Source organism: Neoarius graeffei, chromosome 1, assembly GCF_027579695.1.
Source record: "Neoarius graeffei isolate fNeoGra1 chromosome 1, fNeoGra1.pri, whole genome shotgun sequence".
Classification (NCBI taxonomy): Eukaryota; Metazoa; Chordata; class Actinopteri; order Siluriformes; family Ariidae; genus Neoarius; species Neoarius graeffei.
Window position 1 is genome coordinate 104,347,674 of NC_083569.1, and position 20,992 is coordinate 104,368,665.

The window sequence follows — 20,992 nt, forward strand, 5'->3', positions numbered from 1 at the left end:
CCATATCTTTTTCTGTCCCACTAACCATCCTCGTGTCCTCCTTCACCACATCCATAAATCTCATCTTTGGTCTTCCTCTTTTCCTTCTATCTGGCAACTCCATCTTCTTTCCAACTACCTGGTAATGAAGTCTACTTCTTCTTCCTGTTTAGGCTGTTCCCATTAGGGGTCATAAAAACAAGGGTGACTGCAGTGACTGTAGCAGTTACTGGGGTATTTCCCTGCTGAGTATTGTGGACAAGGATTCTAAACTGACTCCAAGTGCTTGCCTCTCGTATCTATCCAGAATCCCAGTGTGCATGGCCGTAGCCATCTATGAGGCCACTGAGGTCTGGACCTCGGTCATTTTTAAGAGCTGAAAATACATTTGTACGCTAAATATTCAACTGGATAAAAAAAAAGAATAACCTTAAAACATCTCCATAAAAAGTGCATGGTTAATTATGTTAAACATTGATTCTGTTTTCTGTGTCTGTTTCGTGCGTGCGGCTCTGAGACCAAGAACACGAAAACGAATGAGTGCGCGACTCAGGGGAGTGAACGCAGTGCAGTAGACATGTTTTTTTCATGGTAACCATCAGCGCACTTTCATGAAGCTGTTAAATTTACATTTTCAAAGCAGCGCAGTTTTGTCCTCATCGCTTGGGCCAGATCAAACCATTAAACAAGCTCAAATTATTCTTACTCTTGCCACATACATGATTTTTTTTTTCAAAACTGATGATATTCAGTTCAAACACCATTAAAAGTAATTTCAGGAATAGATCTCTTGAGCGCTGTCGCCTCACAGCAAGAAGGTCCTGGGTTCGAGCCCCGGGGCCGGCGAGGGCCTTTCTGTGCGGAGTTTGCATGTTCTCCCCGTGTCCGTGTGGGTTTCCTCCGGGTGCTCTGGTTTCCCCCACAGTTCAAAGACATGCAGGTTAGGTTAACTGGTGACTCTAAATTGACCGTAGGTGTGAATGTGAGTGTGAATGGTTGTCTGTGTCTATGTGTCAGCCCTGTGATGACCTGGCGACTTGTCCAGGGTGTACCCCGCCTTTCGCCCGTAGTCAGCTGGGATAGGCTCCAGCTTGCCTGCGACCCTGTAGAAGGATAAAGCGGCTAGAGATAATGAGATGAGATGAGATCTCTTGTGTGACATGTAATTCACCCCTCTCATTTAAATATGTCGAAAATTTTTCAGCGCGCACTTTGCACGCGCATCACAGACCTCGGTGATTTTAAATTGCTGACTACGGCCCTGCCAGTGTGGCTTCAGGGCTGAGAGATCCACAGTTGATATGATCTTCTGTACATGTCCGCTCCAAGAGAAATGCCAAGAACGACACATGCCATTATACATCGCCTTCATTGATCTGATCAAGGCGTTTGACCTTGTGAGCAGTAGAGGTATGGTCCAGCTATTAAAGGAAATGAGCTGTCCCCCATAGTTGCTCAGCATTATAACCTCCTTTCAAGAGAACATGCAGGGTGAGGTCAGCCATGACAGGGACACCTCTGACCCTTTCTCAATCAAGACCAATGTGAAACAAGGATGTGGCCTTGCATCAACTCTGTTTGGCATTTTCTTCTCTATGGTACTGAACTTTGCGTTCAAGTGCTATGCTGAAGGCATCAACCAGAAGCGACAGGAAGCTGTTCAAATTGGCTTCCCTAAGGGCAAAGAACAAGATTCGCACTGTCCTCATTAGAGAATTGTTGTTTACTGAAGATGCGACCCTGATTTCACATACTGAGGAGGCCCTCCAGCAGCTGATCAACCATTTTGCCCATGCCTGCAGGGAGTTTGGGCTGATTATCAGCATTAAGAAGACTAATGTCATGGGCTAGGATGTCCCTGCTCCACTCTTGATCAGCATTGACGGCGAAGTGCTTGAGGTTACCGACCACTTCACTTACCTGTGGTCCATCAGCAGCAGCAACCTGTGACTCCATAGTGAAATTGACAGTCAGATTGCCAGAGCTGCCGGTGTGATGGTCAAACTGAGCAAGAGAGTGTGGACCAACAACCAGCTGACCCTGGACACCAAAATCAAAGTTTCCCAGGCATGTGTCCTCAGCACCTTGCTGTATGGCAGCGAATGCTGGACTACTTACGTCAGGCAGGAGAATCACCAAGAGAGCTTTCACCTTTGCTGCCTACGACACATACTTGGCATCACATGGTGAGACAAAATTGCCAATTGCAAATTTTGCATTTCATTTGGGAATCAAGGTCCTACATTCTGCCATACTGGAGCAAGCTGGCTCACTGAGCATGCATATTCTCCTTTGTCAGAGACAACTGTCCTAGAATACCTGGACAAAAATGGACAGAGAAAATGTCAGAAGTGTCTTACCTGGGTTAAAGGAGAGAAAGAACTAGACTATTGTTCAGTGATCCAAAGTTCTCTTTTCAGATGAAAGTAAATTTTGCATTTCATTTGGGAATCAAGGTCCTACATTCTGGAGGAAGAGTGGAGAGGCACAGAATTCAAGGTGTTTGAAGTCCAGTGTGAAGTTTCTGCAGTCTCTGATGATTTACGGTGCCATGTCATCTGCTGGTGTTGGTCCACTGTGTTTTATCAAGTCCACTGTGCAACAGTCCAGTTCTTTCTCTCCTTAGCCCAGGTAAGACGCTTCTGACATCTCTGGTTCAAGAATGGATTGATATTAGGAATGCAACAGTTGTAGCCCCTTTCCTGAAGACATCTGTGCATGGTGGCTCTTGATCAGTGGTGGCTGGTAGTCTTTCAAACAGGGGAGGCTGGTCGGTTATGATATTTCCAGATTTTAAAAGAAAAAACACATCAATTTTGCCCATACTCTTGCCTCTGATCTGGCTGATTGTTGGGCAGCATCACAAACTGTGAAATAACAGGTTCTTTTGGCCCATTAGCCTACTGTCCAATATACATGATGGTGGTGTTGGGGGGGGGTGGGTGGGTTATATTTTAATATTTTATATTTTAAAATTGTGGCATGTTGTTTAAAAATTGACCTCGGCTGTGTTTTTGTTTAAAAATGTTTTCCAAATTGTAGCGGTGTTTAATTAATATCCAGAGAAATATATATTCCAATATAATATACTCAGCATAAACATTTTAAATAGATTCTATATTTTTGGTCCATCCATGACATATTACTAAAGTAGCCTATTTACTGTTGTTGATGTGGGTCACTTGCTGTTAGCCAATTCACTTTCTCGTACCAGGAGAGCTGAAAGGAACGAGTATTATTCCCTACCTTTTTCACTAAGTCAATTTGAGGCGTTGGTCTACCCTGCTCTTTAATTTTTTCCTCGAAAGGAAGACTGGCAAATGGCTTCGCCAAAATTAAATCAGCAATACTCGGCATCCGTGCGCAGCTTTCTTGCTAGCTGACTAGCCCCCTCAAGTTCAAGTTCAGTCACTCAAATAAACGAAATTTCTGGAACTAAGATAGCAAACTTGACAACACTATATTTACACTTTATTTACAATGAAAATATATACAAACTAAAAAAGCTGGTAGAAACCGTATGTAATGAATGAAATCGAAATGTAAGCCGATCTCTTACAATACACCACAGCACTTGCGAATCCGCATGGGACTGAACTGATGTTGCCAGATACTGCTGACGTTATCCAGCCCAAAATATGTTCAAAACCCGCCAAAAAGCACTTAAAACCGCCCAATCTGGCAACACTGTACCACTGCCTGTCTATAGTTGAAACGAGCTGTCAATCAAAGAAAATATCCGGCCGCTTTCACCAATCACCAGTCTCCTCGCGGAAACTGCCATGTCCCTCCCATGTGAGGCTCGGAGTCCGTGGGCGGGCATTTTCGCAGTATTTGTCCAATAACCGTCTTGCATTTTGAGATTGAAAAGCGCATAGCTCCCAAATGCCGTTGAAGTCCATTGAGGCTGGGAGTCCGTGAGACTCCGTGGGCGGGCATTTTCGCAGTATTTGTCCAATAATCGTCTTGCATTTTGAGATTGACAAGCACATAGCTCCCAATCCACTGAGGCTGGGCTGCATCGCGCTGTCACGAGGGGGAAAAACTCACGCACACATTAGGCGAACTGGGGAAAGTTATAACGGAATGATTTCGCACTGTAGTTGGGTTGAGCACATATGATTCTGTGATTCTGGATCTGAAATAGCAATGTTATAAGGTCGGCTATAACATAAGCCTAGCGCAATTCATCCTACACGATGTTCGTCATTTTTAGAGGAGGCTGAGCCTCCCTCGTTGTCTTAGAGCAATCGCCCGTGCTCTTGATGCACTCAAACCAACCTCAGTCTACTCCTTGTGAAGCTCTCCCAAGTTCTTGAATTGTCTTTTCTTGACAATCCTCTCAAGGCTGTGGTCATCCCTGTTGCTTGTGCACCTTTTCCAGCCAGCCTTTTCAGCAATGGAGTAGTTCTGTGCCAAATCACCAGATTTTAGAGAAAGTTCCTGACTGACCATCTCAGATTTTGTTCATTTTTTTATTTTAATGTCCTTGTTACTAATAACTGCTGTGCAAAATTTTAGGCCAATATCTCCACTAGTTTCGAAGATATTAAGCCTTTAAAAAGGGGGCGTGGCCCCATATTTAGCATAAAGTGTTACAATGAAAACAGCCATAGTTTGATGGCTAATAACTTTTGAACTGTTCACACTAAATGGTTCAAATTCGCACATGATTCTTTGATATAATAAGGCTATATATACCGAAGGAGAGCTTTGTATGTGACATATTTGCAGATTTATGGCATGCCAAATATGGCTTCCTGGAATGCGCATTTGTCCATGGTAGCACTTTTGGCTCTCTAGATCTCCAGATTTAATGACACCAGATGTCTGATTCTTTTTAATATATGAGACATGTTATAGTACTATCAGGAAAACATGTTATATCTGTGACAAAAATTATACTTGTCTCATATATAGGCTCCTAAAAATGGAAAAAAAAAGCTTGTCACGTCTATATTTTGAATGCTTATAGCAAAAATCTGACAAGGTCTACCAGAAAACAAATTAGATCAGTGAAAAGAGCAAGGTCTAACTGATATATGTACCAAATATGAACTTGGTGCTGTGAAGAAAACTATTTTATGCTCAACCAACAGCCCAATGGTTCAGGATCCGCCCACCTGTGGTAAGCAGTGAAACTTACCTGACCTAATTACCTGTATTCTCACGATGCTTTGTGTAGCGTGACCTGAGACAAACAATATCAGTCAAACCAATAAAATGCTCCAGAAAGAGGTCATTCTACCACTATCTTGATCATGCAACAACAGCAGAACAATCAGTGACAATGATGATGAAAAGACTGAAACAAGGGAAACTTGGAACATTTTTCATCAAGAAAGACAAGAAATGGTAAGCTATATAAAAGTTTCTAATATCAGTATTACAAATGCCTAGCTAATAATGATATGTATGTACATGTGTCTCTTGATCATGTTGATAGGGGGACAAAGTTTCAAACTGAGAAAAAGAAGACTTACCCAGGCCAAGTGTCCTTGCCTAGGAAAGCAGGCTGATTTATCTTCATGGACGTATATACTTACAATTTTTTACAATCTGTTAGATTCTTGGGCTGGACCCATCCCTGTAACGGTCCCACAATACAGATAACTATAACGATAACTAAACGTGACACGGTGGTGTAGTGGTTAGCACTGTCACCTCACAGCAAAAAGGTTCTGGGTTTGAGCCCAGTGACCGATGGGGACCTTTCTGTGTCAAGTTTGCGTGTTCTCCCCGTGTCTGTATGGGTTTCCTCCGGGTGCTCCGGTTTCCCCCACAGTCCAAAGACATGCAGGTTAGGCTAATTGGTGGCTCTAAATTGACCGTAGGTGTGAATGAGAGTGTGAATGGTTGTTTGTCTTTATGTGTCAGCCCTGCGATAACCTGGCGACTTGTCTAGGGTGTACCCCGCCTCTCGCCCATAGTCAACTGGGATAGGCTCCAGCTTGCCCATGACCCTGGACAGGATAAGCAGTTACAGATAATGGATGGATGGATGGCGATAACTATACATAAATTGGTCCCCTGCAGTTTATGCGGTTGGTGCTCACACCAGACCGATAACAATACCTATAGTCCAGGCCTGGATTTATCGGTATCGGTGAGATTGCTTCTGGAGCCATTTTTCCAGGCCTGGACCTGAGCCGATAAAATATCTGACCAACTAGGTAATTATTTACATGTGACGTTGTCTGAGAAAACCTTGTCTTCATGGGAAGACAATTCCCAAACAAGATGGTGGAATTCTCATAGCTTCTCTCTGTGCTGCAGGATTTCATGCACCCAGATTCTCCTTTTCTTCTTCTTTCGGCTTTGCCTTCTGTGCAAAATGAGCATCAAAAGCAGCTCTTCCTCACCGTCAGCCATTGTGTGCTGCTGAGTGCACTGGGTGTGCACACAAACAACATACAACCGCTACATTTTCCAGCGAAAACCAACAACCACGTATATTTATTTACCTGAGTGGCAGGACCAACCAATATTATAGTCAAGATTATAGTTGTGGTGTGACTGCTCCAGACTGGAACTAAATTCAAGCATAGGTATAGTCATAATTATTGGTGTTGTGGGACCGGGCCCTAAACCTTTTCCAGCGTGACAATGCCCCTGTGCACAAAGCAAGGTCCATAGAACAACTTAAATGAGAAATGTCTTAAGAAATCTGAGACGCATCTTGAAAGGGAAGTCATTTTTACACAGCGTTTAATGTGCATAAAGGAAGTTTGTGCATTGCCAGTAAGTTTCTCAGAATGAAAGATTATGAAATACATAGTACAGTGGATATACTGTTTATTCGATTTCAAGGAAATGCTGGAGAATCCTTATTGAGAATGTGTATAATTTGCAAGGACAGCATTCATTCACAGACTTTCAGTTTTTAGGCATTTTATTAACAAAAAAAAAAGTACATTTCAGATCATGTTAGAAAAAAGAAAGACTGTTCAACTCTGAGAACAGATTTCCCAAGAAAGAAGAAAACTAAAGAAAACTAAAACCATCACAGGTTGTGTTAGTGTGGCATATGCTTGCCTTCATGACGTTGTGCCTCATTTACTTTGTTCAGAACACCTTGTGACATTAAGAGAAAAGTACCCAGTTTATCAGCTTCCTGCTGCCAGTAAGGCTTAAAAAGTGAGCTTGTTCTCTTTCTAGCTGTATTTTCACACAGTGTAATGTGCCATTAGTGTGAATACTCATTGAGTCCTGCTAGCTGTTTTGAAGTATCGAGTACCAAGACAAACACTCACATGTACTTTTATTTAAAGAAAAACAAAACCCACCCATATTTCCCATGTGTTTCCTTCCAGTGTTAAACAAAATACTTTCCTATTTAATCTTCTAAAACAAACAACAGAAGAAATAACTTGAAGAAAATGTCCTTTGCAATTTTCTTTTCCTGATATTTTCCTATGTCTTATGTTTCAGTAGCTCCTCCCATATTCTTGACCACTCCCACCATAGATGTTCATTAAGCCCTGCCCCGTTTCCCCCAAACTGCCCCTCAGGTGTACCCCAAGGCAGGCTGAGTGCTTCTGATCGGTGTCCCTGACAGGTTCAGTATTTTCATTTTGTTATTTCCAGAACAGGACGTTCCAGAGCAGCAGCCAGCACGGATACACAAACAGTGCCAACAGCGGGTAGACCAGTGAACCGTAGAGGGTGTGGTCAAGGATGCCCTGAGAGATAACGGACAGGAAGAGCACACAGCACTCGGACAACGTGACCGGTGCTTCCTGGAGGTCCTGGAAGAGGAAGATGCAGTACAAGATTGTGCAGCCTGGACTGAGCAGCACCATCGCCAAGGCACCTAAAGACCTGAGAGACAAGAAAAGCCTCTGATGACTCACCTGTGTCTAGGTTTACATGTAAAAAGATTCCCAACAATCCACATACAGATTCCTAATGAAGTGTTTATAATACGTTTGCGACACTGGACAGGCTGTAGAGTTATGCACATGCATGAAGCGAGGTTCACCCTAATGACGATGATAAGGAGTCTTTAATTGATTTCTCTCATCCAAGTGTAATTATTAAAAAGGTACAATAGTTGATTTTTATTGCAATGTATTAATCATAGCATTAACACAAGTATATTAAGTTGCTGAGGAAACCTGTTTGGAAAATGGACCTGTAGTCTGAAATGCTTGTTGTGTTTGGATGTACCTTTTGTCAATCATTTTATAGACACTATAGACCCCTTTCACATGACGTCACCGCGCCGCGAGATTTTGTTAGGCGCCATATTGGAAGACCAAGTACATGCACTCACAATATAAAACAAAGTACGAGCGAGAGTAAAGTGACACGATGGATGATAATTCTGGTTATGTGAGTACATTACCAGCTGCAGAAAGGGCACGGTATGTGGAGAAACTGGCTGTGATTGATGGGTTTGACCCATATGATAAGACTCGCGGCAAGGGAGAATGGAAACATAAGGAGGACCGGACACCAATTCTGCCATCTGTTTGCTACCCAGACATTGTAAACTATTTGTTGTTTACACCCAGTGCCTACACTCAGTGTTCGAACTATGCCGATATTTTCGGGGGGTCCCTTTTTTCCCTTGGGGGTGTGTGTGCTTGCGCTTGTCTCGGAGCGCAGATCTCCAAACACATGAGAAGCCTATCTTACGCACATATCACGCGGACTCCACACCTCCACACACGCATCGCGTCTGAAGTCATAACTCATCAGGGGAAATCGTGTCCGCACTGGCATGTTCAAAAAACAACCTCGCGTCAACAATGATACCACACGCAAGGAAAAAAAAAAAACAGTCAGGCTACTCAACATCCAACCTGGCAGCAGCGAGCAAGCCCCAAACCATCCTAAATTATTGTTATTATTAAATTGTAGAAGTCTGGGAGGCTTGCTCCTCATACAGTTATCAACTTGGGGCCACTTTAGCATGTTTTAAATCTGAATTTCTTGCGTTTGCTTACCTCAAAGTGTCCGCAGATCATGCACAGACTTATCCATTATATCCACAGTTTTTTGCCAAGTCTCACACAGGTTTCTTTTAAGTCTACTGTTGGGCCAATAAATCATAAATAAAACAGCTCAGATTTGTTTAAGTCGTTTGCCACTCCACTTTATTCTCGTGGGTTCACATACCGCTGCCGTTATTATCCCCTTATCACGAGTTTGTTGGTCTTCCAAAATGGCGCAGGGTCTGTTTACTTCCGGTTTCGGGTGGCGTCAGTGAAAGGGGTCTATACAGTCTACCACAGATCCTGGGGGTGGAGCTTTGTGAATATGGGTGGGATTCTAACCTCATTGTTAGAAACCCAATCTTGAAAGACATTGCTCAACATTTGATATTTGCCTGACGTTTAGGAGCAAGGATGACCTGGTTGTTTGGACAATCCAAGAAATTTATAGCATTTATAGCAAGAATAGCACGGACACAAGAAATGTCCATCCATGCTCACAATCATTTCATCTGTAACATGAACTGTTTTCTTACACAAGGAACTCATAATGACTCAAAGGCACATGTTGATTCTCATAGCAAAAGTAAACAGACACCAATATTTACATGAATGGATGGATTATTAAAAGGATTACCTACCTCACTCAGCTAAACAGGACTGACCTCAATCGATTTATTCTGATTTAAATGTATACATGAAAACATCAAACACCTAGACAACTTTAGGTACCTAGGTTCAACGTTGGCATCTCAGATTTAGCTAGAAGGAAGGAACTAGCATGGTCTGCATTCTGGAACAAATCTGGAGAAGCCCATCAGTCTCCACTGCAACTAAAATCAGGCTCTCTCACTGTTCTCCTGTATGGATATGAATCTTAAGTGATCTCTGGTGATATGGAGAAGAAAATCGACTCCTTTGCTGCATCATGCGACAGAATTATGATGAATATGGGAAAAAGGCTCCTAACGCAGGAGGGCAGGAGCAAAACAAGCCACTCTTCCCCAGACCAACAGAGAGCCTCGCCAATAATTTCCAGAACTCAGGTTAGTTACATGAGACAAATTAATGATATTATTGGGTCAGAGACACACTTCAGAGCAGGGCAATTACAACACTGTTTAGAAGAATGGAAGACAATTACTTCAGACCCTTTTGTTTTACAACGTGTGTCTAATTGTGAACTTGAGTTTGACTGTGTTCCTAAGCCGTCTGAGGGCTTTCCAAGTTCCTTACACCCAGAATACAAGTTTTTATTGACAGAACAACAGGCTACTGATGGTGAGACTGACGCTTTTTTGGAAAAACAAATTATTGAACAGTGTCAGTCAGAACTAGGGGAGATAATTTCTCCTATATTTCTAAGACCCAAGAAGGAACCAGGGGTCTACAGAGTGATTTTCAATTTAAAGTCCCTAAACCAGGCAGTAACATAAGTTTAAAATGGACACGCTTGAGTCTGCTATAAAATTAATGAAGCCCGGTTGTTTTATGTCTTCAATAGACCTGCAAGATGCTTATTACTCGATACCAATATCTCCAGGCGGCACAGTGGTGTAGTGGTTAGCGCTGCTGCCTCACAGCAAGAAGGTCCGGGTTCGAGCCCCGTGGCCGGCGAGGGCCTTTCTGTGCGGAGTTTGCATGTTCTCCCCGTGTCCGCGTGGGTTTCCTCCGGGTGCTCCGGTTTCCCCCACAGTCCAAAGACATGCAGGTTAGGTTAACTGGTGACTCTAAATTGACCGTAGGTGTGAATGTGAGTGTGAATGGTTGTCTGTGTCTATGTGTTAGCCCTGTGATGACCTGGCGACTTGTCCAGGGTGTACCCCGCCTTTCGCCCGTAGTCAGCTGGGATAGGCTCCAGCTTGCCTGCGACCCTGTAGAACAGGATAAAGCAGCTAGAGATAATGAGATGAGACCAATATCTCCTGACTTTAGAAAGTTTCTTAAGTTTGCCTGGAGGGGATGCCTGTTTCAATTTCGGGCCCTACCCATGGGGTTGACAAGTAGTCCACGGATATTTACGAAGGTGCTCAAACCTGTTTTTTCAACCTTACGAACTCAATACGGACATAATTGTTTGGGATATATTGATGATTCTTTTTTTCACAGAGAATACTGAGGATGCCTGTCGCGAGGCTACCTTACATGCAGCTCAACTACTCACTCGACTAGGTTTTGTCCTTCACCCTACCAAGTCTATATTCAATCCTACACAATCATTAGAGTTTCTGGGTTTCCTGCTAAATTCTGACTCCATGACAGTTTGTTTGACCCCAAAGAAAGTTGAGAAAATTGTTCTCATGTGTCAGAAGTATTTACATGACCAGGAACATAGTATTCGGGAAGTTGCTTCATTGATAGGAACATTGGTGTCGACATTCTCTGGGGTGGAATTTGGCCCTCTTTTTTTTTACAGAAACTTAGAATGTGACAAAGATGTGGCCCTAAACGTCGCTCAAGGGAATTTTGATGAGAAAATGCCCCTTTCCAGGGAAAGTATTGAAGAATTGGAATGGTGGGTCAGCTCACTCCCCACCGCAAGGAGAAACATTGTACATAATAATAATCCAACAATGACCCTTACAACTGATGCGTCATCTATGGGTTGGGGTGCTGCGACTCATGAAAGCCAAACACAAGGTTTATGGTCCCAAGAGGAGAGGAAGTATCATATCAATGTCCTCGAAATTCTTGCAGTAAAACTGGGACTCGTGTCCCTTTTTGGCTCAGTATCTAACCAACACATCAGAATCTTGTCTGACAATACGACAACAGTGTCTTATATTAATGCTATGGGAGGTTGTAAGAGCAAAGAATGCAATCAGATTGCTAAGGAAACTTAGTTATGGGCCATCGACCGGCACCTTTGGCTCTCAGCTGCTCATCACCCAGGACAGTTGAATGCAACTGCAGACTCACTGTCACGCCATTTCGAGGATGGGATAGAGTGGTAGCTGAATCCTATTCTATTTGAAAAAATTTGTGGGTTTTATGGGGTCCCTCAGATTGATTTGTTTGCCAGTCGAATCAACCATCAGACGAGTGCCTACGTTTCCTGGAAACGAGATCCATATGCAACCTATGTAGATGCTTTTACTGTGAATTGGTCCCAGTTCACTAACAGTTATATCTTTCCACCATTCTGTTTAATTGGCAGATGTCTCCAAAAAATACTTTTGGAACAAGCAACAGGGATCATCATAGTACCTCTGTGAACCACACAAACTTGGTTTACAAGACTTCTAAGTCTCCTGATCAATCATCCCAGAATATTCCGAGTCACAAGGAAAGTGCTTTGCCATCCAGTTCGGGGGGATGTTCATCCTCTGAGTCCCAAGCTACAACTCATGGCATGCAAGGTATCAGGCAACAGTTCATTGAATACAGCATTTCTGAGGACATTACCAATGTACTCATGGCCTCGTGGAGGCCAGGTACACAGAAACAATATGATATTCACATCAGAAGATGGGGTGAATTTTGCCTTCAAAGGAAAATTGATCCACTGCACTGTCGTGTTAGAGTTTCTTCACAGTTTACATAACAAACAATTGTCCTATTCCACAATTAATACAGCACGCTCAGCACTATCAAACTATTTAATGGGTTTTGAATTTCCTGGTACCCACTACACGATCGCTAATCATCCTTTCATTGTACGTTATCTCAAAGGCGTGTTTAATTCTTCCAAACCCACTCCTCATTATCAAGAGACTTGGGATGTCAACCCAGTACTGAAGTATATAGAACTGTTGTCTCCATTGGAAAAACTATCATTAAAGGAACTAACATTCAAATTAGTTATCTTACTAACGCTCACATCTGGACAAAGATGTCAGACATTATCATTTCTCGATATTGACGCTATGAAAGAGACTGCAGATTACTATTTATTCTACATAAGGGATCATGTCAAACAAGACAGATCTGGAAAGATTTTTGCATCATTTTTTGTTAGAAATACGTCAAACAGCAACTTTGTGTTTTTTCTACTATCTCGAAAAGACAAAGAATCTACGTAGTCAAGGAAATTCACGACTACTTATATCTTACTTCAAGCCCTATCGACCTGTTACTACAAGTACCATAGGACGATGGATTAAAGTTGTCCTACAAGCAAGTGGTGTGGATACAACAAAGTTCAAGGCTCACAGTACCAGATCAGCTGCCACATACAAAGCAAACCAGATGATTCCCACTGATGAAATATTAAAGCACATAGGATGGTCTCAAGTTTCAACTTTCCAGACATTCTATAACAAGCCTGTGCTCACTGACTTTGTTGGAGCTGTATTAAAGTAAACCGTTATCATAATAAAATTTCTTTTGCGTGTTAATTCGTTGTGTCCACGATGATTGCTGTAAAGTCTCATGTTAACCGGAAGTGACGTCACCGGGATTTGGTAGAATTATAAAATTAAACAAGCCTTACCTGTAAGGTGAAGTTTGACTGTGATTCTACCAAATCCGGGGTGATGCGCTGAGGGTTAACATTGCCCTCCCTTAAAGTTATCCTTTTTCCCCACCTGTGTTCTTACCTGTGTTCTTGCCTTTCGCCCGTAGTCAGCTGGGATAGGCTCCAGCTTGCCTGCGACCCTGTAGAAGGATAAAGCGGCTAGAGATAATGAGATGAGATGAGTATCCACAGCGGCACGTGTGCATCTCATGTTAACCCTCAGCGCGTCACCCCGGATTTGGTAGAATCACAATCAAACTTCACCTTACAGGTAAGGCTCGTTTAATTTTATAATTATATGAGATGACCAACACAGAGCCTCTCATACATCTTGGAAGATCACGACAACTCTGGTGTCTGGGCCACAGCTTATGAATGCCAGAACAAGAACTAAGTAGGAGGTACTCCCTTTACTGCCCACTGCATGACAAGAGGAAACCTGGCCGACAAAGACTGTTACATTTCCTTACATCCAGAGGCTCCTGGGAGACAGTGACAACGTATGGTGGTGGTGGTGGTGGGGATGATGATGGTGGTGGTAGTGGGGATGATGATGGTGGTGGTAGTGGTGGTGGGGATGATGGTGGTGGCGGCATGATGGTGGTGATAGTGGTGGGGATGATGGTGGTGGTGGGGATGATGGTGGTGGTGGCATGACGGTGGTGGGGATGATGGTGGGGATTGTGGTGGTGAGGATGATGGTGGTGGGGATAGTGGTTTTGGTGATGTGGGGATGACGGGGGTGGTGGTGGTGATGATGGTGGTGATGGGGATGATGGTGGTGGTGGTGGTGGTGATGATGGTGGGGATGATGGTGGTGGTGGTGGTGATAGTGGGGATGATGGTGGTGGTGGTGATAGTGGGGATGATGGTGGGGATGATGGTAATGGTGGGGATGGTGGTGGGGATGATGGTTCCATGCTTAGAAGAAAAACATCCATCCATCCATCCATCCATCCATCCATCCATCCATCCATCCATCCATCATCTATAGCCGCTTATCCTGTTCTACAGGGTCGCAGGCAAGCTGGAGCCTATCCTAGCTGACTGTGGGCGAGAGGCGGGGTACACCCTGGACAAGTCGCCAGGTCATCACAGGGCTGACACAGACGGGGAAAAACATGGTTGGGAAAAAAAGGGAACATCCAGGAGCTGAGTAACAGTAGAGATGATCAGGGCTGCATGATAAAATCATCTTCTTTCTTTACTGTTCTGCCTGATGGCAGGCCCAAGTTTCTAGGGCAGAATTACAGGAGCTGTTTCTCATTGCCTTCTACTGGATTACAGGTAGTCGTCGACTTACGACTGACCGGTCGTAAACCGATCTGGTCGTAAGTCGGCCTATGTTAAATGAACGTACGTATTGTGATGTGTAACGATATTGTAATCATCTTAAAGTCTTATTTTATCAACATTTTCTTATTTCATTACCTTGGCTCATTATTTGGTTTAAGTCAAACACTGCATACTACACTGCGTACAGTACAATTCGTTTAATATGTGCAAAACAAAAAATACGAAATACAGGTGTGAAAAATAGAAAACATTTTAGTTTGAAACATACCAAAATACAAATGTAAAACATAGCAAAATACAAAATTTAGTGACTGCTGGCATCACTGGTGCTTGGCTGTGGGTCGTCTACGTAATCATCAGCTGTTGCAGCGCTCAGGCTGGCGGGAGCATTTGCTCATTTCATAAACCAGGAGCTGGGGCGGAAACTGTATGACGGAGTGCGCGAGGGAGCGCAAGAGAGACTGTGTATGTGCCTGGAGCTGGGGCGGAAACTGTTGTACGCGGCGAGAGGCGGTGCCGGGAGCTGGGGCGGAAACTGTTGTACGCTCAGCTAGCTCAGCTGGGAAACACTTGCCAGTCATAACCGGACGGTCGTAAAGTCAATCGGTCGTAAGCCGCATAGGTCGTAAGTGGACGACTACCTGTATTTATAGAGGTTTTCTCCTGTCAACCATTCACACACACATGGGTAGTTTAGAGTAGCTAGTTAACCTAACCACGCCTTTGGCTGGTGGGGAAAACTGGAGCACCCAGAGGAAACCCACACAAACTCTACACAAAAAGGCCCTCTGTCAACCACTGGGCTTGAACCCAGAACCTTCTTGCTGTGAGGCGACAGTGCTAACCACTACACCACTGTGCCGCCCATGATATAATCTAATCATGCAAATTACAAGTGATAAAAAGACAATCATGATTTTTTTTCACTTAATGTTGAATTACGATTGTTTATCATATATCATTCAAGCAATTTAGGACGAAATTTGTTTTGCTGCAAATTAAAAAAATCAACACAATATGTTCTTGCAATCAGCTTATATACTATACATCAGGGAGTTCTCAAACTTTTTGCATCCAGACACCACTTTAACAGTAAAATATATTCCACGGAGACAAAATATCGTGAACATTTTAATTTTAAATTCATCAAAGAATATTTTGTCAATTTATTCGAGCCATAGAGCCTCCTATTCCTTAGAACACATCAGGTCCGAGTTGACTTCAGTGCTTGGACCCATAAAGATAATAACGTTGTGGGTAACGTGGGCTGTAATTTTCATCGGGAGAATGTGATTTCCATACTAAAATACATTTTTTATTTTGTTTAACTATCACCATATCTAAAGAGAATGTTGATTTACTGATCAAGATGGTGTGACAAAAATTCTTTTGGTGTTTTGATATCTGCTTGTAAGAAAGCTTTACCTACATGTTGGGTATTTTCTGATTCTTCCACGATTATTTACTAAACGGGATGGAGCAGATCCTCAGGATGTCTGCTAAATATATAGAGGATATTATACAGTTGTGCAAAGATATGAAGTTTATCTTCGAGTGGTGAATGTATGTTATCATGAATGAGGGAAGTGAACGAGTGAAAATATTTTCAAAACAAAAAGATAAACTTCATATCTTTGTGCTGCTGTGTAATGTTCTTTACGTTATATGGATACATCCACACACAAAAAAAATGCAAGTTAGTTAAAAAATTTTTAATTTTTGAACCAGTTTGCCATTTTGACAAATCAGCAGGAAAACACTGGGAGTGATGACGTCATCACTTTTTTTTTCCGTTTCCGGTTGAGAGTACGTCGTGCGCGGTCTGGCTGCCGCTTCTCACCAGAGCTTTTTTATTTTATTTCTTTTTCTAATTTTTTTTTCTGCGTGTTTGTGTAGTTTGATGTTTGTTTGAGTGTTTTGTCCGTCGGTTGTGGTGTAGCTCCGGACCTAGTTTTGGGCGTTGGCTCCCTCCAGGCCTTGGTTCGCCATGGGTGATGCCTGCGCTCCCAGCTGTGGACTGCAGTGAGCTCGCTGCTCATTTTACATCGTGGTTGTCCAGCGCTCTGCGCTTTAATGCTTGGCGTGATGTTCCGAGCGATGTTGCTCGGTGGTGTCGCGGCGGCTGTGCAGGCGGTTTGGGACACACCAGCGCTCTGCGTGGCGGAGCTTCTCTGCTCGCTTTCTGGATCCACGGCGTGGTGTTCGAGCGATGTTGCTGACGGCGTCACGGCGGCGGTGCTGGAGATGTGGGACTTGTTTTCGTGCGCCTTTTGGTGGGACTGTGGCTGCTACACCAGGGGAATTACATCCTGACCCTACTTGGTGGACTTTTTACTTTTTATTATTTATTTATTTATTCTTTCCTTGTCTACAATTGTAAAGCGTCCTTGGGTTTTTTGAAATGCGCTATATAAATTTAACTTATTATTATTATTATCGGAGTGAAATATCGGGAATTATTATGCATACAGGACAGTTTTTCGATGGAATAAAAATGCGTTCTATTCCCTTCTAGCGGGTTTCATTCATTTGGTTTGATGGCATGCAATATTGTTAGCATATCGCATATCTGACGTGTATTACGTCACTCTACCCAATGGAGAATGAGCGTTGAACATGGTTTACGATATTGCATGGTTGGCAAGACAACATGATGTCACATGTCAGAGACGTAAAACTTCCGTGCTAGCAAGCAAGTGGGACAATTTGTAAACAAACATGGTCGCCAGGTTTGCGCCGTTAATACGGAAGATTTTGAGAGAATTTTGAAAGAGAAAGACTCGTCGAACACCCAAAAGAAATGTGTATTATAATAATAATAATAGCTTTTTTTCCCTCCGTGGTATATCAGGTATATTCTATTCAGGTACTCGTCTTTGGTTCAATATCATGCTAGCTGAATGTAATATATCTGATATATATGTCACTCAGATCTGTGATGTATTTCGTATGAAAAATGTGAGTTTTTCAACACCAGAAGATAAACTTCATATCTTCAAGCCAACATGTGATTTTATTTTTATTATATCGACACATTCACGAACAAAAAGACCCCAAATTTATTAAAACAATTCATCGAGACCCTCACGAGTGGCATATGGAGATTTATGTCACAGTTTTAGGTCTCCATGTCCCAGATGGAGCTTGGATGAAAAATACCAGTGGTGGATTTCCCAATAAAACACTTGTGTCCATAAAATATAGAGCTCATTACAAAGACAAGCAGGACAGCAAAGGTTCTCGACCGTTACCGTATATCAGTACAAGCTGTGTTTATGGTGTTATAACTTGTCTTTCAAGCAGATTGAAAGTGATGCCATGACAGTCCTTATTAATGGGTGGGAATGCTGTAGCAGGATCAAGGATAAAAGAAAAATACATACCATTCATATGTTGTTAAAATTCACTTATTTAATGACTCGGAGACTGTGGTGACTTAGTGTTAATAAGATGAGCCGATGTGTTTAGTGTAGGTGTGTGTACATACTTGGGCATGTGTGGCGTGACGCAGGCAGCAGCAGGCACCAACGTGATGGCCAGGATGAAGCCCAGGGAGAAGTTGATGAGAGCCGTGCAGCCGAGCAGCACAGCGAGATAGAGTAGAGCCGCCAGTTTCAGCACCTGCCAACCCTGCTCCGTGCCCTCACCCGAGATCAACCTGACACACACACACATTTTATTCCAATATAGAATTATTATGAATTAAAACATTAGCGACAGTGATACCAGTGAGCAAAGCTAGTCGGAAAGCTGGCTAACATTAGAGATCTGTATTTAAAAAGATGCATCACGGATTAATTTCCATCCCTGACAGTAGTTCCAGTTGCAAAACATATCGCAGGTTTATATTAATGCACTCGTTCTAATACGTTAACGTTTCTATTGTAACAGCTCATTCACAGGGACTTTGCATTACAAATGTGCCACATCATCGTCGCAGCTAATAAACTGATTTAAAATGCATTGTCCACAAAAACACGTATAATTCACGCAATATATAAGGTGAATTTTTCTGTAAGCACGTGTTAAAGGAGAACTGAAGGCAAATTTTTTATTATCAGAATTATATCTCTCATTTTATTAAATATAGGAATGCATTTTTGATCGCTATTTTGTACTGCTATAGCAAGTTATGAGTGTTTGAAATATGCTCTGTAATATATCAGTCCATATGTCAAAATGATGGCCGTAAACAAGATGCGTCGAGACCTGTGCGAGACATTGTAGGACGGAAGTAAAACGTACAGCGGAAATCAAAGTGACCAACATCTGCTAACGTTATCAAAAGACGAGCGCGCCCTCTTTCGAATGCTGATGTAATCAAGCCGGAAGTTTTGTTTGTTTTGATAGCGATCAGGAAAGTTTGAAAAAACTAGGCAGTAATCGTCATTTAAACTCGTTTTTGGGCAATATTTCGTTTGGAAAACAGTTTTCAAAATGGCGGCACTGACACCTGGCTGACACTTCACGTTTCGAAGTCTCGCACAAGTCTCATGAAGATCGCACGGATAAGCGACGCCTGCCGTGGACCAAAGGAACTACAGTGGTGCTTGAAAGTTTGTGAACCCTTTAGAATTTTCTATATTTCTGCATAAATATGACCTAAAACATCATCAGATTTTCACACAAGTCTGAAAAGTAGATAAAGAGAACCCAGTTAAACAAATGAGACAAAAATATTATACTTGGTCATTTATTTTTTGAGGAAAATGATCCAATATTACATATCTGTGAGTGGCAAAAGTATGTGAAGCTTTGCTTTCAGTATCTGGTGTGACCCCCTTCTGCAGCAATAACTGCAGCTAAACGTTTCCGGTAACTGTTGATCAGTCCTGCACACCGGCTTGGAGGAATTTTAGCCCGTTCCTCCGTACAGAACAGCTTCAACTCTGGGATGTTGGTGGGTTTCCTCATATGAACTGCTCGCTTCAGGTCCTTCCACAACATTTCGATTGGATTAAGGTCAGGGCTTTGACTCGGCCATTCCAAAACATTCACTTTATTCTTCTTTAACCATTCTTTGGTAGAACGACTTGTGTGCTTAGGGTCGTTGTCTTGCTGCATGACTCACCTTCTCTTCAGATTCAGGTTCATGGACAGATGTCCTGACATTTTCCTTTAGAATTCGCTGGTATAATTCAGAATTCATTGTTCCATTAATGACGGCAAGCCGTCCTGGCCCAGATGCAGCAAAACAGGCCCAAACCATGATACTACCACCACCATGTTTCACAGATGGGATAAGGTTCTTGTGCTAGAATGCAGTGTTTTCCTTTCTCCAAACATAACGCTTCTCATTTAAACCAAAAAGTTCTATTTTGGTCTCATCCGTCTACAAAACATTTTTCCAGTAGCCTTCTGGCTTGTCCACATGATCTTTAGCAAACTGCAGACAAGCAGCAATGTTCTTTTTGGAGAGCAGTGGCTTCCTCCTTGCAATCCTGCCATGCACACCATTGTTGTTCAGTGTTCTCCTGATGGTGGACTCATGAACATTAACATTAGCCAATGTGAGAGAGGCCTTCAGTTGCTTAGAAGTTACCCTGGGGTCCTTTGTGACCTCGCCGATTATTACACGCCTTGCTCTTGGAGTGATCTTTGTTGGTCGACCACTCCTGGGGAGGGTAACAATGGTCTTGAATTTCCTCCATTTGTACACAATCTGTCTGACTGTGGATTGGTGGAGTCCAAACTCTTTAGAGATGGTTTTGTAACTTTTTCCAGCCGGATGAGCATCAACAATGCTTTTTCTGAGGTCCTCAGAAATCTCCTTTGTTCGTGCCATGATACACTTCCACCAACATGTGTTGTGAAGATCAGACTTTGATAGATCCCTGTTCTTTAAATAAAACAGGGTGCCCACTCACACCTGATTGTCATCCCATTGATTGAAAACACCTGACTCTAATTTCACCTTCTAATCCTAGAGGTTCACATACTTTTGCCACTCACAGATATGTAATATTGGATCATTTTCCTCAATAAATAAATGACCAAGTATCATATTTTTCTCTCATTTGTTTAACTGAGTTCTCTTTATCTACTTTTAGGACTTGTGTGAAAATCTGATGATGTTTTAGGTCATATTTATGCAGAAATATAGAAAATTCTAAAGGGTTCACAAACTTTCAAGCACCACTGTAAATTCAACATGGCTAAAAACTGAATAGACCGATAAGTATAATATTTAATTGCAATTAGTTGCCAATATGAGTCACGATAGAAGGTTACTAAAACCGAAAACGTAACTGAAGAATACGTTAATTAAGAAATAAAGCAAGTTTAAAAATTTCAGTTCTCCTTTAAAGGTAAATCTGTAAGT

The 20,992-nt window shown here is 42.5% G+C and overlaps 1 protein-coding gene across 4 annotated transcripts in view; it reads right to left on the bottom strand.

The window, feature by feature from the left end:
* Positions 1-6,853: 6,853 nt before the first annotated feature.
* Positions 6,854-20,992, bottom strand: part of gpaa1 (glycosylphosphatidylinositol anchor attachment 1) — a 47,435-nt gene continuing 33,296 nt past the window's right edge. For all 4 annotated transcript variants that reach the window (XM_060913878.1, XM_060913885.1, XM_060913892.1 and 1 more), the window contains 2 exons: positions 18,158-18,328; positions 6,854-7,800 (listed from right to left, as the gene is read on the bottom strand). In XM_060913878.1, coding sequence (XP_060769861.1) covers positions 7,557-7,800; positions 18,158-18,328 — 415 coding nt within the window. In that variant the 3' untranslated portion in view covers positions 6,854-7,556. The remainder of the gene's footprint in view (positions 7,801-18,157; positions 18,329-20,992) is intronic.